Source organism: Arachis ipaensis, chromosome B9, assembly GCF_059453495.1.
Source record: "Arachis ipaensis isolate K30076 ecotype BB chromosome B9, ASM5945349v1, whole genome shotgun sequence".
Classification (NCBI taxonomy): Eukaryota; Viridiplantae; Streptophyta; class Magnoliopsida; order Fabales; family Fabaceae; genus Arachis; species Arachis ipaensis.
In genome coordinates, this window is record NC_142444.1 from 85,264,973 (window position 1) to 85,292,942 (window position 27,970).

General features: G+C 37.3%; 1 protein-coding gene across 1 annotated transcript; it reads left to right on the forward strand.

Moving 5' to 3' along the window:
• Positions 1-24,671: 24,671 nt before the first annotated feature.
• On the forward strand, positions 24,672-26,028 carry LOC107623582 (uncharacterized). Its single transcript, XM_088499054.1, has 5 exons — positions 24,672-24,749; positions 25,317-25,396; positions 25,504-25,597; positions 25,695-25,849; positions 25,914-26,028. Exons 1-5 carry the CDS (start codon positions 24,672-24,674, stop codon positions 26,026-26,028), a joined length of 522 nt encoding a protein of 173 aa, XP_088355180.1.
• Positions 26,029-27,970: the final 1,942 nt, after the last annotated feature.

Sequence of the window (27,970 nt, forward strand, 5' to 3'; positions counted from 1 at the left end):
TTGCCAATACTCTTACATGGCCCACTTGAAGGCAAAATGCTGGGGGCGATTTCTGAAGCTGTCCAGGCCCAAATCCAACTTATTTCTGAGTGTATTTCATGCAGAATTGAAGTCCAAGCAAAAGGGGGGAGTAATTGTTTGGTAGTATAGCATTATGTAGGTTAGTTTCTAGAGAGAGAAGCTCCCTCTTCTCTCTAGAATTAGGATTAGAATTTCTTAGATCTAGGTTTAATTCATGCTTTGATTTACTTTTCCTTTACAATTTCTTGTTCCTCTACTCTTCCTCTCTCTAATTTTGTATTTCATTCTTGTAATTGCTTGCTTTGTTGTTGATGCACTCTTCCTTCTTCTATTTTCCTTTAATGCAATTTATGATTCATGTTCTTTTATCATTGATTTGCTTTATTGTTGTTTAATTCCTTGCAATTGAGTAGTGTAGATTTATATTCCTTTCAATTTTACTATGCTTTCCTTTTATGCCTTCCAAGTGTTTGATAAAATGCTTGGTTGGATCTTAGAGTAGAATTTTGTGCTCTTGGCTTGGGAAGGTAACTTAGAAACTCTTGAGTCACTAATGTCCAAGTGATTGACGATTGGGAGCCATTAATGCTAGATCTCACCAATTGATTAGGTGTAGAACTAGGACTTATGGACTTGGATTGATATAGCTCACTTGACTTTCCTCTACTATTAGTTAGGGGTTAACTTAGTGGGATTGATCTTTGCCAATTCTCATGTTGTGGTTAGTGATTAGGATAGAGATCCTTGACCACCTAACCTTGCCAAGACCTTTTTGTTAGTTTATTTCCTTTGCCATTTTTACTTCTTGTCCATCATCTCAAAAACCCCAAAGCATACTCTATAACCAATAACAAGGCACTTTATTGCAATTCCTCGTGAGACGACCCGGAGTCCAAATACTCCGGTTAATTCTTATTTGGGGTTTGTACATGTGACAACTCAAATTTTTGCATGAAAGGATTAGTGATTGGTTTAGAAACTATACTTTACAATGAGAATTCATTTGTGAAATTCTAAACCGTTAAAGATCCGTTCATCAAAATGGCGTTGTTGCTGGGGAGTTGAAATGGTGTTATGTTATTGGTTATTGTATATATGTGAATATTGTGAATAGCTTGATTTTTGGATTGCTTGTTAGTTTTTGCTAGTTTTAGGACTTTGTTTCATTATTTCTTGTTAGCTTTTGTTTCTTATTTTCACTTTTCACTATGAATTCTCACTTTGACTATGAGTGTGATTACAACTATGTTGTAGAAAATGGAAACTTTAATGAAGATGTGCATCAAGGATAGGATAACTAAAGGTGGGAGGAGCCATATGCATATGATCAATCCTCTTGGCAAGAACCTCCACCAATGTACTATGAAGAAGAGCCATTCTATGATGCATACCAATCCAAAGGTTATGGTGAATCCCCTTGTGACTTCCAAGAACCACCCCCATACACCTATGAGCCATATCCTCAACATAGCCATCAACCAGACTCACAAGCCACTTTTCACCAACCATCTTCATATGACCCTAATCCATATCCATCCTACCAACAACCACACATAGAGCCACCACCACTCCAACATCAACATTTTCAAGAGCCACCCCCTCCATACTATTACCAAGATGAACCACCTCCAATGCATGCAAATTTTCAACCACAAGATGAATTCTACTTTCTACCACAACCTCCCATGGAAGAATACTTACGTCCTTCAATCCAAGAGCCATATGATCCTAATCATACTATCCAAGAGGAACAAGAGTCAAGGGATTGTTTCAAGGAGGCATTGGATCAATTTCAAGCAACCATGGAGTGTGTTGTGCAACAAATGAAAAGAATGGGAAATATTGAACCACCACAACTCTACCTAAAAGAACCACCTTCTGACTATAATACCTTTCCCTCAAACAATGAACCATCTCTTCCACCATCACCTCCCGATGAAGCCTTTTGATGTGTATTTTTGTGGAAAAACGAATTTCTCCAAAACACCCAAAACTAACCGGCAAGTGCACCGGGTCGCATCAAGTAATAATAACTCACGGGAGTGAGGTCGATCCCACAGGGATTGAAGGATTGAGCAATTTTAGTTTCGTGGTTGATTTAGTCAAGCAAATCAAGATTTGGTTGAGAGATTTGTGATTTGTAGAATTTAAATTGCATAGAAAGTAAAGGGAATGGGTAATTGGCATGAAATTAAAGAGAACTGAAATTTAAAGTGCTGAATCTTAAAGAACAAGAAATTAAATGGCAGAAACTTAGAACGCAAGAAATGTAAATTGCAGAATCTTAAAGTGCAAGAAATGTAAATGGCTTGAATTGTAAAGGGAATTGGGAATTGGATTTGCAGAAATTAAACAAGGAAAAGTAAAATTGCAACAAGCAGAGAAGTAAAGGATGACTGGAATTGAACCGGATCTTAAAACAGAAATGTAAATGAGCTTGAAAGCAGTAAACAGAGAATTGAAAATGGGAAATCCGGATCTCAGGACCCAAGAGACTAGATAACCAAGTCTATATCTCAATGCCTTCATAGATCCAACAAGAACAATTGCAAAGGAAACGAAGAAAATAGATGAAGAAGCAATTAACCGAAACTAAAATTCAATTAAGCAGAGAATTAAACAAGATCCCAAGGTGAGATTGAAACAGAAGTTCTTCAATTCTCCACCCAAGATCCGAAGCAAGAAAATTTAAAGAGTGCTGGGCAAGAACAAGGAAGAAGAGAGATCAATTCTCCTCCCCAATTCTCTTGAATTAAAACAACAATGCTAGAATGTAAAAGTGAGCTCTCTACCAAACTACCCAATCAAAACCGAAGGAAAAGCTTTATGAAAACTAAAAGGGAAGCTCCTCGAAAAACTTAAATCCTATGCTATTTATACACTTTCTTCAAATGGTCTTCAAGACTTCAATTGGGCCTTTGCTCTTGATGGAATTGGGTTGATAGAGGCCTTGGTTGATTGCTCTTGGAGTTTGGAGAAGAACCGAATTGAATCGGGTTTGGAATCATGAAAGCTTGAGTAAAAGTTTGAGTAAAAGTTTGAGGCAAACTTTTACTCCAACTTTTCACATCAGTCACCCTCTTTTGCTGATACCAACGTTGGGGCAAAAGTTTGGGGTCAAACTTTTGCTCCAACGTTGGCCTCCCCTTGAACACTCATGGCGCCAACGTTAGCCAAAAAGTTAGAGGCTAACGTTGGCGCAAACTTTTGCTCTCCAGGGTGTGTTGTTCATGCGCCAACGTTTGCCAAAAAGTTTGAGGCTAACGCTGGCGCAAACTTTTGCTCTCCAGGGTGTTTATTTGTGATGCCAAAAGTTTGCCAAAAAGTTTGAGGCAAACTTTTGCTCCAGCTTTTTGCCCAAAAGTTTGCACAAAAGTTTGAGGCAAACTTTTGGTCCAGCTTTTTGCTCCCTGGTTCATTTTCACTTATTCCAAAAGTTTGAACTAAAGTTTGAGGTAAACTTTTGCTCAAACTTTTTGTTCTCTCTTCCTCCTAGCCATTCCTTCTTGCTTCAACCTTTCTCCAAGCTTTCTTCACCTATCATTAATCAACCAAACACATCAAAGCTATGCTCAAAATCATGAGATATTCATTCTTTCATAATATGTGACAATTATAGCATAAAACCTCATGAAATAGCATGAGTTCATACATGGTTGATTAAATCAAAGGAAGCATGAAAATCTACCCAATTGGCTTGCTTATGGCTTAAGAAAGTGCATAATTCAATTGAAAACAAAAGGAAAAGGCTAGTGAAACTAGGCTAAGATGACTTGTCATCACAACACCAAACTTAAAGCTTGCTTGTCCCCAAGCAAGAAATGAATTTTGCTCAAAGGTTCTTTCAATTAAGATGGCTTGAAGAAAAAATTGTAAGGTCCTGTGAGTGAAGTGATTAAGTGTCAGTGGGGTGAACTCTAAATCATATGCTCATGCAAGGGCTTCAGTGCTCACTAGTCCTCACATATTGGGAGTCTTAGGTCTTAGGATTTTCATCCAAATGGTATCATGGAGATCTCTTTATATGTAGTCACCTTGAAGCAGCTTATAGTTTCTGTGCTTTGGCCTCGACTCTAAGTGTCATGTCTCAAAGCGGCTCTTTAGATAAGCTTTCAATCAATACTCCTAAACCAGTTGGTTTTAAGGTATTAGGTGTTAAAGCACCCCTAAGGATTTACTTGCTCAAGCCTCTTTCTTTGACACAACTCAACCACAAGCATTTACTAGGCTAACAACTCTTTGAGTTTTGTTTCTTCTTTCTTTTTCTGCCTAGTAATTGATGCTCAGAGCCTTGGGCCATGTTATTTTTATTTTTGTATTTTTTTTTCTTTTGTTTTGTTTGCTACTTCTTGGATCAATAAATTTTTGAGAATCTCCACAATACTTCTTTGAACTTCATGTCCTGCCTATGAGCTCCCATGCAAGTTTTCACAAGCATGCAACCTCAATACATAATCATACAACTAGAACCACCACTTCTCCTAATCTTTTGCTTGCCTCAAAATTGTTTAATTCCTCAATCCTTCTTTTCAAAGAACTTTCATGTGATGCATTTTTGAACATTGAGTGCAAACAAGTTTTGAAGAGAAAAATGTTGTGAATGATCAAGCATCTTGCTTATTGAATTATAGAGAACTATACTATGCAGACAGGCAGGGGTATTATATCACTTTCAATCATAGCAGTGTTTGATGTAAAACAATTACTTAACAATACAACCTTTTGGAGTTCGCTTGCTTTCCTTCTTCTCATCATCATTAGTGCTGGTCTTCCCGTTCATCTTTCATCTCTTTGGTTGATGATGCTTAATCTTCCCAAAAGTTTGTATGGTACTCTGCAGTGATATTGAAAGTTGCTTGTTCCCCAAGCACTTGAAAGAAGAAATGGTTAGCTTGCATGATTTATTTGTGGGCTTTTGAACTTACTTTGGTGTGGGAACACCAAACTTAGTACCTTGCCAATGGTTCTCATGCATTGAATTAACCATGTGTGAAACTCTTTTTCTTTTTTTCTTTTTCGAAAGCAATAAAACTGAAAACTAGGAAACAGCAGAATAGTTAACTAGTTCATCCAACGTGCTTGAAGCCAGCATTATGCAGAAAGTGAGAATGTGTTTTATAATGGGATTTTGGTGAAACACCAAACTTAGAATCCTTCATTCTCCTTTATATTGTTTTGGTGTGTAACACCAAACTTAGCTTCTAGCAATATAGATAAAATTAATTAGCCTTTTTATTAAAATAGATATGAAAAGATGGTTACCTCCAGTTGGGTTGCCTCCCAACAAGCGCTCTTTTATTGTCACTAGCTTGACATCCTTCATTCTGTGCTCATGGAAGTTGAGGCTTCTGTTGCCTTAGGTTTCCTCCTCTTGTTATGGGATTCCTTCCCTCTGTTTCTCTTTCCATAGCCTTCTTACTTTCCTCCATGACTCCCTTCTCTTTCAACCCAGCATCCTTTTCATGGCTCTTTGGGTTCAGAGTCCCCTTCTTCTCACCCAATTCAGCAAGGTTCTGAACCAGTTGTTCCATCTGCCTTTCAAGTCTTCTGAGTGAGGCCTCTTGGTTCTTACTTATCATCTCTTGATGTTTCTTTATTTCTTCCTGCTCTATTGCCATCATTTCTTGAATTTTCATGAACCTCTCCATCAGCATTTCTAGAATATAGATTCTTTGAAAGGTTGGAAGTGGTTGTGGTTGTGTCAATTGTGGTGGTCGATGAAGGTCATTTTGGGCAAATGGTGAGGTAGGACGAGGTTGGAAGTGTGTGTGATTGTTGTTGTGGGGGCGTGTTTTATGTTGATTTTTGAAGCTGGGATTGTTGTAGTTGAAATCCCTTGGTCTTTGGTTTTGGTTCTCAACCCCCTCCCATTAGAATGGGTTCTCCAAGGTGGATTGTACACATCATTCTGAGGCCTGTGTTGGAGTACGCTAGAGTGATTGCTTGGAGATTGTAGTTGCTCATGGTTAATGATCCCAAAACTTTGTTCAGCTTGATTACCCCTATATGAGTTTTGAGTCAGGTTGTATGTATGTACTATAGCATGCCTCAGCTCAGTGATTTTTCTGGCCATCATGTCTAGTTGTTGTAGAGTCTGATGATGCATCTTCTTGTTTTGGCTCATGACTGTACGAGCATCTTCAATTTCTTTTTCTTGTGTGAATGGGTGCACTTCTGCCTCTGGCTTAACAACTCTCTGTGATGGGTTCAACTTGACTAGGAGTTCACTCATCAGTTCTTCCCATCCGATAATACTTCCTTGTGGAAAAGTTTCAAGCCACTGTGCGGCCTTGTCCCTTAATGAGAACGGGAACAGCAGAAGCTTGTAGGTCTCAGGATTCACGCCATTGGACTTGACAGTGTCACAAATCCTTAAGAAGGTAGATAGATGTTGATTTGGATCCTCCAATGGTCCTCCCCCAAATGACCAGTTGTTTTGGACCAATGTAATGAGTTGTGACTTCAATTCAAAGTTATTTGCATTAACATTAGGGGTGAGAATGTTGCTTCCACAATGTCTAGCATTTGCAAAGGTATAGGAGGCCAAAACTCTCCTCTGGGGTGGGTTGTTGTTGTTATTGTCTGCTCCACCAGGTGGATTGGTTGAATGTTCCTCCATATCTTGGAATTCTTCTTCTGATTCCTCTTCTCCAACAATATTTTTCCCTCTTTCAGCTCTTCTTAACCTCCTGAGAGTTCTTTCGTCTTGTTCATGAAAAGTGGGTGTAGTTCTTCTTGTACCTGACATACACGCAGAACCTAAGAAACACACAAACTAGTGACACTTCAATCTACTTGCTAGAATGAAGTTTTAGTTAGCTTAAGCAAAAATTCAAACAGTTAGTGGGTTAATTGAAAATTAAAGGACAGAAAAGAAAAAATGCTTGATCTAGATCTCCACTTCACTTAATCATTGTCAACCTAATCAATCCCCGGCAATGGCGCCAAAAACTTGATGTGTATTTTTGTGGAAAAACGAATTTCTCCAAAACACCCAAAACTAACCGGTGTGCACCGGGTCGCATCAAGTAATAATAACTCACGGGAGTGAGGTCGATCCCATAGGGATTGAAGGATTGAGCAATTTTAGTTTAGTGGTTGATTTAGTCAAGCGAATCAAGATTTGGTTGAGAGATTTGTGATTTGTAGAATTTAAATTGCATAAAAAGTAAAGGGAATGGGTAATTGGCATGAAATTAAAGAGAACTGAAATTTAAAGTGCTGAATCTTAAAGAACAAGAAATTAAATGGCAGAAACTTAGAACGCAAGAAATGTAAATTGCAGAATCTTAAAGTGCAAGAAATGTAAATGGCTTGAATTGTAAAGGGAATTGGGAATTGGATTTGCAGAAATTAAACAAGGAAAAGTAAAATTGCAACAAGCAGAGAAGTAAAGGATGACTGGAATTGAACCGGATCTTAAAACAGAAATGTAAATGAGCTTGAAAACAGTAAACAGAGAATTGAAAATGGGAAATCCGGATCTCAGGACCCAAGAGACTAGATAACCAAGTCTAGATCTCAATGCCTTCCTAGATCCAACAAGAACAATTGCAAAGGAAACGAAGAAAATAGATGAAGAAGCAATTAACCGAAACTGAAATTCAATTAAGCAGAGAATTAAACAAGATCCCAAGGTGAGATTGAAACAGAAGTTCTTCAATTCTCCACCCAAGATCCGAAGCAAGAAAATTTAAAGAGTGCTGGGCAAGAACAAGGAAGAAGAGAGATCAATTCTCCTCCCCAATTCTCTTGAATTAAAACAACAATGCTAGAATGTAAAAGTGAGCTCTCTACCAAACTACCCAATCAAAACCGAAGGAAAAGCTTTATGAAAACTAAAAGGGAAGCTCCCCGAAAAACTTAAATCCTATGCTATTTATACACTTTCTTCAAATGGTCTTCAAGCCTTCAATTGGGTCTTTGCTCTTGATGGAATTGGGTTGATAGAGGCCTTGGTTGATTGCTCTTAGAGTTTGGAGAAGAACCGAATTGAACCGGGTTTGGAATCATGAAAGCTTGAGTAAAAGTTTGAGTAAAAGTTTGAGGCAAACTTTTACTCCAACTTTTCACATTAGCCACCCTCTTTTGCTGATACCAACGTTGGGGCAAAAGTTTGGGGTCAAACTTTTGCTCCAACGTTGGCCTCCCCTTGCACACTCATGGCGCCAATGTTAGCCAAAAAGTTAGAGGCTAACGTTGGCGCAAACTTTTGCTCTCCAGGGTGTGTTGTTCATGCGCCAACGTTTGCCAAAAAGTTTGAGGCTAACGTTGGCGCAAACTTTTGCTCTCCAGGGTGTTGATTTGTGATGCCAAAAGTTTGCCAAAAAGTTTGAGGCAAACTTTTGCTCCAGCTTTTTGCCCAAAAGTTTGCACAAAAGTTTGAGGCAAACTTTTGGTCCAGCTTTTTGCTCCCTGGTTCATTTTCACTTATTCCAAAAGTTTGAGGCAAACTTTTGCTCAAACTTTTTGTCCTCTCTTCCTCCTAGCCATTCCTTCTTGCTTCAACCTTTCTCCAAGCTTTCTTCACCTATCATTAATCAACCAAACACATCAAAGCTTTGCTCAAAATCATGAGATATTCATTCTTTCATAATATGTGACAATTATAGCATAAAACCTCATGAAATAGCATGAATTCATACATGGTTGATTAAATCAAAGGAAGCATGAAAATCTACCCAATTGGCTTGCTTATGGCTCAAGAAAGTGCATAATTCAATTGAAAACAAAAGGAAAAGGCTAGTGAAACTAGGCTAAGATGACTTGTCATCACCTTTATGCTAGAATTAAGGGATCTTGAATCTCATATCTTAAGGCAACACAAGGAGGATGAAAAGAAATTTGAGAAGTTAAGAGCAAAAACGGCTATCATGGTAGAAGCCATTGGCAACATAGTCTCATCCCGCCTAAGCCTATGCGATCAAGGCACTTCTATTGTGGAATGTGGAGAAGCAACGAAGGAGCTTAGTGAGGGAGTGAACTTGAAGCTCCAAGGTGAAGAAGAGGAGTTAAAGCAAGAAATGCAACAAGAAGAGGAGGTAGAGATTATTGAAGAAGAGGAAGAAGTGGTTGAAGACTTAGGAGATGCAGAGCCTCCATGGGAACATAGAGTTGAAGAAAACCCCTCCAAGATGATTGAAATTGATGCTAGGGAGGAAAGTGCACACCTTTCAAGGCATATTCCATATGAAGACTTGGATGGAATAGAGCAAGAATTGAGTTCCCTTGGTGAGGAAGATCAAGCACCAAGTCTTAGTAGTGAAGATACCTTTAAACATGAAAAACCTTCCCCCATTGGATTTGAAATCAATGTGGAGGTAAATCTCTCTCGTCCTTCTATTTATGATTTGAGTAAGGGAAAAGGTTTAGATAAAATTGTTGAATAAAGGATTGAAATTAAGAGATCTTGTAAAGAGGTGGAAGTCCTCAGGAAAAGGAGGATGGGAATTGAATACGCTTTGTCAAGACCCTTGGACTCACCTTTGCCTAGGTTGCCATCTACACCTTCATTTGAGTGGGTGAAACTCATTTCTATTAGCTTTATTATCCCACTTGAATATGGTTTGCTTGAAACGGATGGCCAACTTAGGATGCTTTGTGGGATGAAGCATAAAAGAAAGATGTTTCGTGGTTGGCGTTGCAATTCAAGGCTCATTATGGTTGATGCATCAAATATGAGATATAAAGGTTGGAGTAGTGCTCACCTAGATGGGTCTAGAAGGATTGTTGGTCACTTTATAGAGAATTCACCTTGTTCACCACCCGGATGGGCTAATAATGAGAGTCAACTTCAAGGCGGGTGTGAAAACAAAGTGTGGGATCCTGGATCGCACAAGGAAGATCAACTTTGGGAGCTTACGGTTTGTGAAGAACTCCATCAAAGCTTGGAGTTACTAACTTTGAATGATGAAGCACAACGGAAGTCCAAGCATTGGTGGATGTTCAAGGATGGATTCAAGCACAAGCCACCTTGAGAGGAGTTCCCCATAAGTCCAACTTAAGGACAATAAACAAAAGTGCTAGGTTGGAGACACCCCACCATGGTAACATCTTTTCATTTTTCCTTTTGTACATATTGGTAAAATAGGTTTAATCTCATGTTTTGATTGATTTGTTAAATTTGTTTGGTAGTTTAGTAGGTTAAATAAGTTTTTATGATGTTTTGGTAGTTGTTTGGAGGTTTGAAATGCTTGGTTTGGTGCAAAAACATAGAAAAATTTTGAAAAATAGAGCACCACCCACGTGCACGCGCACTCCATGCGTACGCGTGAATCAAGCAATTTCGGCCATCCACGTGGACGCGCCATGTACGCGTACGCGTGGATGGAATTTTTCCACTTCCCATACATTCACCCGAGAGTTGTGCCTGAAGTGTGCCAACTTTGTGCCCCAGGGCACGCGAACGCGAACCTTGCGCGTCCACGTCGACGCTCTGCCTTACCATGCACGCGTACGCGCACTGCACGCGTATGCGTCGCTTCCATTTTCATCAATCCACGCTTACGCGCACATGACGCGCACGCATGGATCACCCTGTTTCACTCACCTTCTTTTCTTCTCCTCTTTCCATTTCTTTCTTTCTTCTCTTTTCTTTCCACTCTTAAATCATCATCCAACACCACCAAGCATCATGTAACACCATTTCTTTTAGTTAGTTTAACTTTTGTTTTCCATTATAAGTGTTGGATTACTAATCTTGTTTACCATTTACTGCTGCTTATTACTAATGGGATGTTAGTTTAACATCATTTTCGTTATTGTCATTATTGGATTCCTTTGTTGAGGTTGCAATTTATTACTTGGTTTGGAATTTTTCATGTTTGACTCTTTTGGATACCAAGTACTTGTTACATTGCCTTCATGCATCTTACCTCTTTGAATTGCATGTTTTGGCCACCATGCATTCATCATCCATTGTTAGGCAATTGTATATTATCAATGCATTTTTTTTAGGATGCTTGTTCTAAGTGACCATCACCTATTTTATGCATTGAGATTGTGGAATTGTGAAATTGGATCGAAGCTTACCTAGTGACGTATTTTTGAGCTTTTCAAGCTTTGTGGACCATGCTTGCTATGTGATTGATTTTTGACTTCTATATCCTTTTTCCTAAGTTCCATAGCATCCATGTATTTCACCTCTATGTCACTTAGGTGTTGCAACAACTTCAATATGTGTCATTGATTATTGTGTGAGTTTCATATACCATTTTGTTCACTAAGTCTACCTACACATCAATCAATGTCAATGCTTTATCCCCTTTCACAATTGCTTGATTTTTGCTTGAATGCTTTCATGCCTCTTCACTACTTGTGTGGTTGATTTAACCTACAAGTCTTTTAAAGTATCTCAAGCACACTAGAATGAGTGAAGTGCATGTTTTCTTTTGTATAATTGTGACATGATTTTTAAATACTAGGGTGTGAGTTCTAAACCGCATGCAAGTTAGGACCCACACACTTATTCACTACAAGAAAAATACCCATTCAGCCACACTTTTTTTAAGTTACATTTGAATAAATAGGCTACGCTTTTCCCCGTGTTGCCTTTTTATAAGAGAAAAGGATACACAATTGTGGCATCATTTAAAAAGTGTAGCCTTAGGTATTATAGAAATCACTTATAAAGCGTAGCCGTAGGTTGATATCTATAAATTCACTTTTCGTATCAAAGGAGATGCTTTTAGACGGTAGCCTATTTATTAAGTTTTGGGTGCATTTTAAAAGTGATGCCTAATGTATCTATTGCAAAAAAGTTTAACACAACTCACAAACACTTAGTAATTTTTTGTTTCCTTTTCACCAAATCACATACTACACTCTCTCCCTCACTTACCCTCTTTGCGTGGTACTGATGACATGTCATCATGTCATGTTTTTCTATGCTTTTTCATACAAGAAATTTATGATTAGTGCTTAAATATTGCATTCTTTGCTGCTTAAATGGTATATTTCTTTGATCTTTTGATTTGATAAACTTTGTAGGAAATAAGAAGAAAAAGAAGCAAAAAGAGCACAAAATAAGCTAAAAAGAAGAAAAGAGGAATTTTGGGCACACTTTGAAGTTGGAGCACACTTTAGAGGCTTAGGCCACGCTTCTAAAAGCGTGGCCCATGACCAAATCAAGGAAGAGAAGCGTGGCCCAAAGGAAGAAAAGCGTGGCTCAAAACAAAGAGCAAGAGAGGCCAAAAAGTTTGAGCCAAAGTTTGCCTCAAACTTTAGCTCAAAATTTTGGGAGAAAAGCTTGAGCCAACGTTTGCCTCAAACTTTTTGGCAAACGTTGGCATCACAAAACAAACACCCTGGAGGAAAAAGCTTGCGCCAACGTTTGCCTCAAGCTTTTTGGCAAACGTTGGCGCCACACCACAACAGCCTGAAGGGGTATACTTCCAACAAGAATAACTTGAGCTACAGAGCTCCAAATGAGGTGATTCAAAAAGAAATGGAAAGTAGGAATCGAGAGCTTTCCAAGCATATATGGCACTGCATGGTGGACACTAAAATTGAGGGAGAAAACTGCCCCACAATGAGCATAAATGAACATGGTGGCAACCTGCAATGAGGCCAACTGACCTCTGCACCTTCGACGGAGTATAACTCGAGCTGTAGAGCTCCAAATGATGTGCTTCCAACGGCATTGGAAAGTAGCCATTCAGGGCTTTCCAACAGTATATAATAGTATGGGGTGGACAGTATGTTTGAGCCTCGAGAACTGGCGTTTTTGACCACGTTGGAGGCAAACTTTACCTCAAACGCTGCACACCAAGGCCAACGACCTTGTCCTCTTCAAATGAGCATAACTTGAGTTGTAGATGTCCAATTGAGGTGATTCCAATTGGGTTAGAAAGCTGACATTCAGAGCTTTCTAACCATATATAATAGTCTATAGTGGGCATGAAATTTGCAACGTTGACAAGCAGACAAAATAGTACCCCAACATGCTTGCAAGAAGGCCCAACGTTTGGCTAAAAGTTTGACCTCAAACTTTAGCCCAAACGCTGGTAGCAGCAAATAAGGGCAGCTGGTATAAAACGTTTGAGTAAAAGTTTGCCTCAAACTTTTACTCAAACTTTTACTCAAACTTTTATGATTCATGGCCCGGTTCACAATGGGTTTCTCTCCAACTCCAAGAGCAATCAACAGAGGCTTTTGTCAACCCAATTCCATCAAGAGCAAGGGCCCAATTGACACCACTCAAAGGCACAAGAGATAGTTAGAATAGAAATTTTATTTTAATTGTAATTTGTTTTGAATTTCATTTTCATTTTGTAAAAATGCCTATAAATAGGCATCTGTTTCATTTTTATTAGGCGGGCGAGCTCCACTAGGGAGCATTAGGAATACAGAAATCTCTCTCTTAGTTTTCATTTTTGTTTTGAATCTTGGGTTGAGAATTGAAGAAATTCTATTTCAATCTCACCTTGAGAATTCTCTCTGTTTACTTGTCTGCATAATTTCAGTGAATTGTGATTTGAATCAAAACTCTCTTTACTGCTTTCTTCTCTATTTTCTTCTACAATTATTCTCTGTTGGATCAAGGAAGGAATTGAGATCTAGACTTGGTTTCTAGTCTCATCCAACCCCTGAGATCTTCAACCTCTCATTTAGATTTTGCAATTGAGCCCAGTTGCTCTCTATTTTGATTTTAAAGTGATTTTCTAAATCTGTTGAACCTGCTGCATCTTTTACTTCTCTGTTTGATTGTTATTTACACTTCCGTGTTTGATTTCATGAATCCCAGTACCTAATTTCCTTTATTCTTCTTGCAATTTAACTTTCCAATTACTTGATCTACTGCTTTTTTTTAATTTCCAGCACCCACTCCCTTTTAATTTCATGCAATTTACATTTCTTGCAATTTAAGATTCTTGCAATTTACATTTCTTGCTCTTTAAGTTTCAATGCAATTTACTTTCTGCACTTTAATTTTCCTTGTCATTTACTTTCTGCTGCATCAATTATCACTCAAATGTTAGCTTGACTAAACTAATCATCCACTAAAGTTGCTTGATCCATCAATCCCTGTGGGATCGACCTCACTCCCGTGAGTTATTATTACTTGATGCGACCCGGTGCACTTGCCGGTGAGTTTTGTGTGTTTGGAATTCGTTTTCCAAAAATACACATCAAGTTTTTGGCGCCGTTGCCGGGGATTGATTTAGATCAACAATGATTAAGTGGGTGAAAAGTCTAGATCAAGCATTTTCTTTATTTTTGTTCTCTGTTCTAAGTTGAAACCAAGGTGTTTGAGTTATTGCTTCACTAAGAAATTCATCTCTGAGATATGAATTTCAATTTTCTTTGGTGTTGTGTTTTACAAAATTCAAATGGGGTTCAACTCATCTTATGATCAAACAAATTTTATGGGATATTACCCACCATCACCAATCTCTAATGGTGGCTGGGAATATCACCAAGAGAATATACATTCTGAGAACTCCAATTCATGGAGATTTGCTTCAGAGACACAAGATGAGCAAGAAAATCATATGGGATACCAACCACCACCACAAAATGACTCATATCATTATCCTCATGGTGGATGGAAGCATCACCAAAGAATGGAAGAGCATCCACCCTCACGTCCCAGTTTCTCATTTGAAAGATCTTCATCACTTGATTATGCCTCAACACAAAGTTTCCCCCAAAATCCATACAAGTCATCCCATCAATCACACAATTCATTCCACACCCCTCAACACAACTTCACCACAATACATCCATGTCACCAAAATTATTCTCAACCTTCATCTCTTGAACCAACAGATGAGGATTACCTTCAAGCCATTGAAATACATAGAAAACTAGTGGAAAGATACACAAAATCCCCATCCTGGAAAGAAATCGTCTTCAAGAAGATGAATGGGCCCTTAGAACAAACAAGGGGAAACTTAGAACCATCAAACAGTAAGGATGAAGACCAATTGATGGATGTGAAGGATGAAGTGGAAGAGCAAGATGAGGAGGCTACTGCATCAAGTGAACTTTCAATAAAGAATGAGGTGGTTGAAAATGAAACTGCACTTGAGATGACAAGAGAACATAAAGACTCACAACTCTCACAAACGTCCCTGACCCAAAAACTCTCAACAATTGAATCTGTGATTGAAAAATATGAAGAGGAGATGAAGAAATGTTGGGAAGATCAACAAACCTCCTCAATGAAAAAGCTATTAAGTCAAATGTTGAGTGAAAGGGAGGAAGTGGAAGAGCAAGAAAGTGAGAAAGACAACCAAAGAATTTCAAACTCAAGTGAAGCAGAGAAGTACATGGAACCACCAATTCAAAAGGCTCTGGATAAATACAAAACTCCAATAATCACACAGCAACCAAGACTTGGATTCAAAGAAGTAAAGGCAACTAACAAGAGCACCAATCCTGTCCCTGATCCAGCAAGCAAGATCAATCAAGTCATTTGCAAAAGGAAGCTTGCTGAGGAAAGGCCAAGGCAAGGGACAGTAGCTGAAACTTCTCCTCCTTTGAAGTCATTTCTCTTAACAAATTGGAAGAAGAGGAAGAAAGTAAAGAACAGGTAGACAGTAGGTACATTTCTTCTCCTTGCTTTGTTTAAATTTCAATAAATTGGCATATGGTTACATTCTAAGTTTGGTGTTGCCTTGCAACAAATTGTTTTCAATCTTTTTGGATGATTGCATCAAATCAAAAAATGAAAGTGACACACCAAGATTCTAAGTTTGGTGTGCCACTTATTTTCTATGCAATTCATTCAAGCAACACTACTTGTCTGCATAATCATAATGCCCCTTGCAGTGTCATTTTGGATAATTTAGTTTCTCTCTCTGCTCTATTCATTTACTTGTTTTTAGTGCTTTCTTTTATTAACTGTTTTTGTTAATACATCACCAAGAGACCCTTATTCATGACATATTCTGTACTTGGTGATTGTATTTAACATATAACAGTTTCTTTCATTTAGTTTTATTTCAAATAAATTGACATGTGGTTGCATTCTAAGTTTGGTGTTGCTATGCAACAAAATTTGGTTCTAATCCTTACAAGATACTTGCATCAATTCTAAGTAAAAGTGTCACACTAAGTTTGGTGTGCCACTTATTCTTTATGCAAAGTATTATGCTCACCTTCTTAAGTTTGCAATCACAAGGTCTCTGTCTCCTGTGCCTTGATTACTACCTTCAATTTTGGTTGCTTAGAACACATGTACTACTAACTTTTCATTGTGTAAGACACTCATGATCCATCTTAGCCCCATAGCCATTGTTCTAATTGTTACTTGAGGATGAGCAAGCTTTCTGAGTTTGGCAAGGGAAGGAGGAAGAATAGAGGAAAAAGGACAACAATAATGAAGATGAACTACAAGGTTGTAGAGTTCCTTTTCTCCTCATTTGTTTTCAGCATTTAAATTGCATGATTGTCTTCATCCTTTCTGTTTACATGTGTGTATGAATAAAGCATAACTTGAATCTTAATTTGCAACATGGTGCTGTGTCATTATGATTACCAACTTGAGTTTTGTGAATACAAAAGCAACAAAGTATCATGATCATAAACAAACAAGGCATTAAAGAAGATTTTAGCATGTGCATAAAAGTATTGGAAAGCTAGTATGTTTGATTGTTGCTTAATTGCATTGGATTTTATTTAATTGAAGTTTTCATCTAGGACATTTTGTGAAATCTTTTGAAAATCATGAAAACCTTGAAGAAGCAAATACAATTAAAGCAAGAAAAAGGGAAAGAATGAGAAAGCTGAAGGCTCTGAGTACCGATGGCAATTTATTTGCTAAGTACTTGTGGTGTTTATGTATCAAGCCAAATGCTTGAAAAAAAAACATTTAGAAGTCAAGGTTAGGCTCAAAGTGCAAAAGCACTCCCTCAAAGCTCAAGGCTCTGAGCATCAATGATTAGAGAGTCAAGAAAAGAAAAGAAAAAATGAGCTTAATGAAGTCCTCTAATCAAATGCTTGTGGTGCTTATGTATCAAGTGGTAATACTTGAAAACAAAGCATTTAGAAGTCGTAGCTTTGTTATCAACTCATGGGGCAAAGCACCCAAAAGGAGAAGCTAATAAGAAAAATCAAAAGCTTGTTTCAAGGAAGAAATATAAGAGAAAGATTTCATAAATTGAGCTAGATAGAAGCATCAATCATTTACATATCTTTTGTGATTGAAGCATGCTTAGAAAACTAGCTAACCATGAACATTGAGTTGCTATTCTTCTTACCTTGGATTGTCAATCTCTATTGCATGATTCTTTTCTTGCTTGGGGACAAGCAAGGTTTAAGTTTGGTGTTGTGATGACATGTCATCATGTCATGTTTTTCTATGCTTTTTCATACAAGAAATTTATGATTAGTGCTTAAATATTGCATTCTTTGGTGCTTAAATGGTATATTTCTTTGATCTTTTGATTTGATAAACTTTGTAGGAAATAAGAAGAAAAAGAAGCAAAAAGAGCACAAAATAAGCTAAAAAGAAGAAAAGAGGAATTTTGGGCACACTTTGAAGTTGGAGCACACTTTAGAGGCTTAGGCCACGCTTCTAAAAGCGTGGCCCATGACCAAATCAAGGAAGAGAAGCGTGGCCCAAAGGAAGAAAAGCGTGGCTCAAAACAAAGAGCAAGAGAGGCCAAAAAGTTTGAGCCAAAGTTTGCCTCAAACTTTAGCTCAAACTTTTGGGAGAAAAGCTTGAGCCAACGTTTGCCTCAAACTTTTTGGCAAACGTTGGCATCACAAAACAAACACCCTGGAGGAAAAAGCTTGCGCCAACATTTGCCTCAAGCTTTTTGGCAAACGTTGGCGCCACACCACAACAGCCTGAAGGGGTATACTTCCAACAAGAATAACTTGAGCTACAAAGCTCCAAATGAGGTGATTCAAAAAGCAATGGAAAGTAGGAATCGAGAGATTTCCAAGCATATATGGCACTGCATGGTGGACACTAAAATTGAGGGAGAAAACTGCCCCGCAATGAGCATAAATGAACATGGTGGCAACCTGCAGTGAGGCCAACTGACCTCTGCACCTTCGACGGAGTATAACTCGAGCTGTAGAGCTCCAAATGATGCGCTTCCAACGGCATTGGAAAGTAGACATTCAGGGCTTTCCAACAATGTATAATAGTATGGGGTGGACAATATGTTTGAGCCTCCAGAACTGGCGTTTTTGACCACGTTTGAGGCAAACTTTACCTCAAACGCTGCACACCAAGGCCAGCGACCTTGTCCTCTTCAAATGAGCATAACTTGAGTTGTAGATGTCCAATTGAGGTGATTCCAATTGGGTTAGAAAGCTGACATTCAAAGCTTTCTAACCATATATAATAGTTTATAGTGGGCATGAAATTTGCAATGTTGACAAGCAGACAAAGTAGTACCCCAACATGCATGCAAGAAGGCCCAACGTTTGGCTAAAAGTTTGACCTCAAACTTTAGCCGAAACGCTGGTAGCAGCAAATAAGGGCAGCTGGTATAAAAAGTTTGAGTAAAAGTTTGCCTCAAACTTTTACTCAAACTTTTATGATTCATGGCCCGGTTCACAATGGGTTTCTCTCCAACTCCAAGAGCAATCAACAGAGGCTTTTGTCAACCCAATTCCATCAAGAGCAAGGGCCCAATTGACACCACTCAAAGGCACAAGATATAGTTAGAATAGAAATTTCATTTTAATTGTAATTTGTTTTGAATTTCATTTTCATTTTGTAAAAATGCCTATAAATAGGCATCTGTTTCATTTTTATTAGGCGGGCGAGCTCCACTAGGGAGCATTAGGAATACAGAAATCTCTCTCTTAGTTTTCATTTTTGTTTTGAATCTTGGGTTGAGAATTAAAGAAATTCTGTTTCAATCTCACCTTGAGAATTCTCTCTGTTTACTTGTCTGCATAATTTCAGTGAATTGTGATTTGAATCAAAACTCTCTTTACTGCTTTCTTCTTTATTTTCTTCTGCAATTATTCTCTGTTGGATCAAGGAAGGAATTGAGATCTAGACTTGGTCTCTAGTCTCATCCAACCCCTGAGATCTTCAACCTCTCATTTAGATTTTGCAATTGAGCCCAGTTGCTCTCTGTTTTGATTTTAAAGTGATTTTCCAAATCTGTTGAACCTGCTGCATCTTTTACTTCTCTGTTTGATTGTTATTTACACTTCCGTGTTTGATTTCATGAATCCCAGTACCTAATTTCCTTTATTCTTCTTGCAATTTAACTTTCCAATTACTTGATCTACTGCTTTTTTTTAACTTCCAGCACCCACTCCCTTTTAATTTCATGCAATTTACATTTCTTGCAATTTAAGATTCTTGCAATTTACATTTCTTGCTCTTTAAGTTTCAATGCAATTTACTTTCTGCACTTTAATTTTCCTTGTCATTTACTTTCTGCTGCATCAATTATCACTCAAATGTTAGCTTGACTAAACTAATCATCCACTAAAGTTGCTTGATCCATCAATCCTTGTGGGATCAACCTCACTCCCGTGAGTTATTATTACTTGATGCGACCCGGTGCACTTGCCGGTGAGTTTTGTGTGTTTGGAATTCGTTTTCCAAAAATACACATCAGGTACCCTAACCTAGAATCAGAACCCATATCACCTCTCTCTTCTCTCGCCACTCTGTCCCTCAAGCCCGTCGCCGGCTCCTCAAGCTTTGGTCGCCCCCTCAAGCTCGTCGCTGCCTCAAGCTCTGTTGCCCCCTCAAGCTTGTCACGGCCTCAAGCTCTGTCGCCGCCTTAAGCTCGTCGCCGCCTCAAGCTCACATCGCCGCCTCAAGCTCGTCGCCGCCTCGAGCTCACGTCGCCGCTTCAAGGTCATCGCCGCTCAAGCTCTGTCGCGCTCTATCATAGTTCGTAAGCTCGCCTTCCTGCTTCAGCCATCAACGCTTCCTCGGCCCTGAGTCTGGGTTTAGGGTTTCAGCTTCAGTTCGGGTCTTCCATCAACGCTTGCTTCGTCTCTCTGCCTATGTGAGTTTTATCTTCAGCCCTGTTATTTCTCTTTCAATTTTATTGCTGTAAATTATTAGTACATCTTGAATTTATTGCTCAAAGTTGAGTTTGTTGCTGAAATTATGATTTAGCTAATGTTAATCTGCTGTAAATCATATTTGGAGAATTGAAGGTTTTTTGTTGCTGCCTGAAAGTTATCATAGTTATCATAGCTGAATTTGTTGCTAGAATTCTAGAAGTAGAATTTGTTGTCAGCTGTAAGTTGAATTTGATGCTGAACATATCATAAATGTGGTTGTTGCTGGATAATTGAGTTGAGTTGAATTTGTTACTGATCCTTGTTGTTGTTGTGTTGAATTTGTTCTGATTAGGGGAGGTTCTGTGATTATTTATTTTTTAATTAAGAAGCATCATGTTCTATTTTTAATTTGTTTTTGGTTTTGATGTTTCCCAATTATTCTTCATTATCAAGGGAAAAACTAATTGATTTATGGAGTAGTTTATTTTATTTGATTTTAATTTTTCCATTCTTTTTATCTGGTGCTGTTTCAAATGAGAAATTAGTTTGTTCTATGTTATGGTGGTTGAATTCGATGGACTTTTATTGGAACTCTGTTTCATTGATGATGGATTATTCTAAAGAAGTGGCATTTGGTCATTACAAGGTGCTGCTCTTGCTATATTCTATTATTTTTAGAACATTGTCTTACTCCTCTACAGAATCAGAGACTCAGAGTCGGTTGAGCTATGTTTAGTTTATTTATCAATAAAATCTTTGGGAATATTGGTAGTGCACTTGATTATACATAACTATTTCTATATTAGATATATTGTAAATTTGTAATTAGGTGTAAATCTTTGCTTCAAGTATAGAAGGTTCAGACGCTGAGGAGTTTTTAGCTCGTGCAACACATCAAAATGCAAATCCACAATAAAATACTTTTTCTAGTCTCTATTATTGATCCAAAAAAAAAATCATGTTTGCTTTTCTTAATTTACAGGTTGGCATGCATGTGAGGCAATTCTATTTGTTTCGAATGATGTTTTGCTTTCATTTATTTTAATTGATATCTTTTAATCTCTTGTAGGTGGTTGTTGACTTTGATTATAATCGTATCACTACATCAGAGAAAATTCCACCTATTCCCGAGCCAGAATACCGCTTCTTGCGTGGTGAGGTAATCAAGTTATTATACCCCAATGTAATTGGAATTGATGAATTGAAGGCTGGAATATATAGTGTATCTGAGCATTATACTAAATTTGTGGCTAAGCAGAGGGGAGCGGATCATGACCTTCAGTTAAGGTGATCCTTTGATGGTAGATTATTCATTGTTTTCCATTCTTTTTAGGTTCACCGTCTCTGAATAAATCATATGAAAGTGAATGAGATGCTAGATTGATAAACATTTTTATGAATTCTTAATTTAGTTCCCTGGAAAATATTATGGTACACTTTATTCTAAACATTGCTGATTGATATTTGTAATAAAATATTGAAATTTTCTCATATAGATGAACTTGATGCCTGCCTGTTATACCAAGAATGATTTGTGCTTTGCTCATTGTAGTTCTAATTTATGTTGTTTCTTGGTTCCTTGTGGACCATCCAATTTATTGTTTTGGTTCCTTGTGGACAGTCCAATTTATTGTTTAACTTTTTTGTGTCTTATTGTCACCATGTTTCTTGTGCAGGATGATATTCTTAAAGTTCTTTGCAACACTTTTAAGTGGCTATCGAAATTTCCTAGTATGAATATTCTAGTTCTTGTTTCAAGAATTTAGTTTTCAATCTTCCATGAGAAAACTTTGGTATGACCTTTCATTGTTCATTTTCTTCTTTTTTCCTATTTTGGCATCAGGAAAATAGTTCCACTCAGGTCTTCAATACTCAAGCTTTCTTGAAGAAATGGTCTCGAGCTACTAACCAATCACCAGAGCCAATGGTAATTTTTAACTCATAACATGGGGTGTGTTCTCCAATTAGCAGCGATGGAAATTCCAATGATTAAATTGATCCTACTAATGATTAGATTTCCATTGTTGATTATGATGGTTAGAAGTCTCATGGATGTACTAATGATAATTACATTGGCTGGGTTTAAATCATGTTTTATCAAAGAAATGCTAATTCCATTCTTATTATTGCTGTAACCACCAAAATTTAATTTATATTATAATCTCTTTTTTGCACTCATCATGATGATGTGACATGATGGGTTTTGATTCAATGCAAGGGAGAGCTTCTATTCCTCAGTGACGTCTCTTACTAGCTAATTTAATTTGCATTGCTTCCATATTTATTTACTACTATTCTTACTGGCTAATTTAATTTGCATTGCTTACTCCAAATTTTAATTTTTCATACATAATAAGAGTTCAGTTGTGAGTTGTGACAGGGACAAGCTACCTTGTACGAGAGACTAGTTTTTTATGTTGTTAGTTATTTAATATCTAAAGATAGAGATGATGACGTGGCTTATGAATTACATGCTAAAGTGAGTTCACCCTTATGAATTACATGCTGTTAGTTATTTAATATCTAAAGTGATTGATTCCTCTTCTTGTTTCAGGTTCTATTAATGATTCAAGAACTTGAATGCTCCAAGATAATTGGTGCACGAAATTGTGATGTCCAGGCTCAAACAATCCCTGGCAACGTGAGCAACTTGGTACACGCAATCGTAATTACACTTTGATTATGTAAAATTCATGGCTCTTTCTTTCCCTGGCAATGGCGCCAAGAACATGGTGCCAATACCATGGTTCACAACTTCGATACAACTAACCAGCAAGTGCACTGGGTCGTCCAAGTAATACCTTACGTGAGTAAGGGTCGAATCCCACAGAGATTCTTGGTATGAAGCAAGCTATGGTCACCTTGCAAATCTCAGTTAGACAGATATAAATTGATAATGAGGTTTTCAAAATTAATTAATAAAATAGGGATAGAAATACTTATGTAATTCATTGGTGAGAATTTCAGATAAGCGAATAGAGATGCTTTCGTTCCTCTGAACCTCTGCTTTCCTGCTATCTTCATCCAATCAGTCTTACTCCTTTCCATGGCTGGCTTTATGCAAGGGCATCACCGTTGTCAGTGGCTACATCCCCTCCTCTCAGTGAAAAATATGCTCACATACTCTGTCACAGCACGGCTAATCATCTGTCGGTTCTAGATCATGCTGGAATAGGATTCACCCTCCTTTTGCGTTTGTCACTAACGCCCAGCACTCGCGAGTTTGAAGCTCGTCACAGTCATTCATTCATTGAATCCTACTCGGAATACCACAGACAAGGTTTAGACTTTCCGGATTCTCTTGAATGCCGCCATCATTCTAGCTTACGCCACGAAGATTCTGATTAAGAGATCTAAGAGATATTCATTCTACCTTATTTCATGTAGAACGGAAGTGTTTGTCAGGCACGTGTTCATAGGGGAGAATGGTGATGAGCGTCACACATAATCATCACCTTCATCATGTTCTTGGGTGCGAATAGATATCTTAGAAGCGAAATAAGATGAAATGAATAGAAAACAGTAGTACTTTGCATTAATCTTTGAGGAACAGCAGAGCTCCACACCTTAATCTATGGAGTGTAAAAACTCTACCGTTAAAAATACATAAGTGAAAGTCCAGGCATGGCCGAGAGGCCAGCCCTCAATTGTGATCTAAGATAGCATACAACTGATCAAAGATCTCTAGCTGATCAAAGATGTCTAATACAATAGTAAAAGGTCCTATTTATAATAAACTAGCTACTAGGGTTTACATGCGTAAGTAATTGATGCATAAATTCACTTTCGGGGCCCACTTAGTGTGTGCTTGGGCTGGGCTTGAGTGTTGCACGTGTAGAGGTCCTTCTTGGAGTTGAACGCCAGCTTTTGTGCCAGTTTGGGCGTTCAACTCTGGTTTTGGCTCCTTTTCTGGCGCTGGACGCCAGATTTGGGTAGAAAGCTGGCGTTGGATGCCAGTTTACGTCGTCTATTCTTGGTCAAAGTATGGACTATTATATATTGCTGGAAAGCCCTGGATGTCTACTTTCCAACGCAATTGGAAGCGTGCCATTTCGAGTTCTGTAGCTCCAGAAAATCCACTTTGCGTGCAGGGAGGTCAGAATCCAACAGCATCAGCAGTCCTTTTTCAACCTCTGAATCTGATTTCTGCTCAAGTCCCTCAATTTCAGCCAGAAAATACCTGAAATCACAAAAAAACACACAAACTCATAGTAAATTCCAGAAATGTGAATTTAACATAAAAACTAATGAAAACATCCCTAAAAGTAACTAGATCCTACTAAAAACATACTAAAAACCATGTCAAAAAGCGTATAAATTATCCGCTCATCAATAATCCTCCTAGAACTCAAGGGAACCAATGCATATTCCAAAGTCAATTATCATCAGGCAATAATTCTCTTACTGGTTACAAAAATTGATAGCATCTTGTCATGGTTTGCATAGAAATTAATCCTAATCTTTGATTTGATATTTGTGATTCAGATGCAGCTTGCAAGGGAAACATGAATTCAGAGGAAGCTACACAAATTTCCAGAAGAACTAGTAGGCTTAATCTTCTGCACAAAATTCTGCTTCATCTTTAGTTAAGTTTTGTTTGCTTTCTATTTCTTTTTGGTCTTTAGTTTCATCCTATATTATTATTAGTTAACTGGTTTTAATTTCGTTCCTTGGGTTTGAGTTTCTTCTCCAAAATCCCTGGTTGAATCATGGATAAGAGCATGTTAGCTGGTTTTGAATCACTTCTAGAAGCTGATCAGCGAAGAATGGCATCCATGATGGAACAGGTACCTCCTCTTCACTCTATCTGTTAACTAATTTCATGTGTTTTGATTTGTGCTTCATGTTCCTAAAATTCTAAGTTAAGTCAGCACAAATAGTTTCAATTGGGACAAGGTTTGAAGGTTTATGCTTATATATCTTGAGTGTTATCCATTTCTATAAACACAGCCTGCAGATTCTCATAGATTTCTGATTTGCTGTCTTTCTGCTTATATCGAGTGCTATCCATCTCTAATTTATGTTGTTATTACTTGAGTTTTCTTTTTTAATTATTTTAGTTAACTTGTTACTACTGTGATTATATTCTGTTGGTTGATTCTATTAGTTGATTCATGTTCTTGTTATTTTTCTTTTTTCATATTTTTTTTAACTATGATTTTCTATTTAGGTTGTTACTATGATTTCTATAATGCGTGATTTTTCTGTTGCCATCATCTTCTAACTGCTCACCCAGCACCACCAGCATCTGCTGTCTTTGCCGCCACTCCTCTGTTTCTTTTAATCTTGAAGTTTACTGTCTTTGCTAACTAAATTTTCTATTTCCCTTTTGTTGTGCCGAATTGTTGCAATAGGTTGATAGCACCGTTAAGCATAAACAAAACTTTGATAGATTTCTGATTAGTCAGAAACCCCTTTCCAACGTTAATACGAGGTTCAACCTTTTTTTGAAAGCTTCATGGTTATACTATAGTATTGCTATATTCCTTTACATAATATCTAAAATTTTGCTTTCTTTATATGATCTTTGAAATCAAATAGTGCTAAAAAATGTGATCACTATTTCTCACTTGCAGAAGATTTTCTCGAGATTACACCTCGGAAGACAATTGGAGAATTGAAGGAATGTAAAGAGGTTAGTCATTTTTTATTATTTTTCACTTTCTTTTTATGTTCATCATTCAAGTCCAAATTAAATACTAATGCCCTTTTTATTGTTACTTTTCTTTTAGGATGGTGATTATGCTGTGTATGGTACAATTATGGGAGTGATTGGTGGACTTGATTGGTTTATTGCTCAATATAGATATGGCACTGAAGTTGTTCTGAAGCTTGGGTCATACTATTGCGAAAAGTCTTCAAAGCATGTTGATTTGTTTTCTTTGAAGTTATAGTGTTGGTATGAGGTTTATTTATGTTGATTATTTCATTTGTATATATTATAAAAATAGGTATAGAATTAAGGTGAAAGTTATTGATTCCTCAGGGAGTGCAACCTTTGTCATATTTGAAAAGCTTGGATGCCTTTTGCTACATAAGTCCTGCACTGAGATTTTTATTATTTAAAAAAATTATTTAGTATAATTATGTATTTATTTTTATTTTATAATATTCAACTTATTTAAATAAAAATACAAAATTATTATACATGTAATCATATTATTAATTATTATGTTGTATTAATAATTATTAGAAAATTATACATATATATATATATATACAAACAGAAAAAAAAGAGATCTAAGGCTACACTTATATATAGTAGCTATAGTATAGAGGAAAAAAAAAGAGACCTAAGGCTACACTTATATACAGTAGCTATAGTATACCAAAAAAAAAAGAGGGACTTAAGGCTACGCTTATAAAAAGTAGCTATGGTATATAATGGGACTATGCTTTATAAGTGATGCAGTAGCATTGAAAAGCGTAGCCTATTCTGGAAGAATGAAAGCTGAAAAGCGTAGCCTTTGGTCCTGAACAGCATCAATTGAAAAGCGTAGCCTATTCCCAAAAGTCAAAAGCGTAGCCCTTGGTGCAGAAAAGCGTAGCCTTTGAGAATAGGCAACGGCCGAATAGGAATCACCCCAAAAAGCGTAGCTGTAGCCCAAAAAGCGTAGCCGTAGCCTAAGGCATCATTTTTTTTTCACTTTTAGCTACACTTTTCAAGTGTACCTGAATGGGTGTTTTTCTTGTAGTGATTTTTCATTATTGTCACACCAATCCACTCACTCAATTCTAGTGATTTACCTCATTCCAACAATCCATGCTTCCTTGCTTGTGCACTCACTTGTCTTATTATCTCCTGTTTTCTATGTTCAGGATGAATCATCATAAGCAAAAACAGAAGTGGGAGAAGAACACACATCATCGGTTGACCTACCAACTGAAGGTAGCAACTAGGAAAGTCACCATACCCCCTTGTTCATCTTTGGATGCACCGAGGACGGTGCAAACTTTTAAGTGTGGGAAGATTGTCCGACCATTCGACGTCTTTGGGTGACAAATTTCTAATCCCAACACTTTTGCATTTCATTTTAGGATCCTTAGTTGCATTTTCTCATTTTGCATATGTATATAATAAGCTTAGTCAAAATCATGATATTTTCCAAGGATTTTATCTAGAGGGCACCCCAATTGATTGAAAAAAAAAATTGGAACTTGCTTGAATTATATACTTTGTGGAACATGATTTTTGAGCTAATAACACAAGCATGTGAGATTTGAGCCTAATTGTGTGGTTACATCATATATAACCACTTATTTTCATTCTTGTGTGCATTATTCTCTTCCTATGATTGTAATCTTTGATTTGTTTAATTCTATATGTCCATTATTTTGTGTATAAATGCATTTACATGATTGAGGCCATTGTTCAAATAGCTCACTTACCCAAATAGCCTACCTTTTATCTTCTATTGTTAGCTAATTTTGAGCCTATGCTTAACCCATTTGTTCTTAATTGTAGCACATTACAAGCCTAAGTGAAAAATAATAAATATCCCTTAATTTAGATCTTTGATTAGCTTAGGCTAGTGAGAGTGTTTATCATTTGATTTTGGGAGAGTTGGGAACATTGGGTAGAGATAAAAGTATGTTTTTGTATTTGTGTGAGAATCTTGGGAATTGGAAACATACTCATGTATTAATCATGTGTAAACCATATGCATTGATGTTCTTGTATATATATTTTAGTTTGAAAAGAAAAAAAATTAATGGAAAAAAATAATAATAAAAAAAGAAAAAAATGAAAATAAATAATATAAATAGAAAAAAAAAGAAAGACAAAGAATTGCAATAAAAAAGGGGACAAAATGCCCCAAAGTAAGGTTCAATAAAAGTCAATGCATATGGGTGGTGATCAAAAAGAGAATGCATGAGTGTGTGAAAAAGTGAAGAATGGGTAGTTAGGTTTGTTTAGAATTGTATAGGTTGTCATAGGTTAGGTGGGATGTTTAAGTTAATCAAAGATTCGAATTTCAAGCTCACTTGACCATATGCATCCTACCTT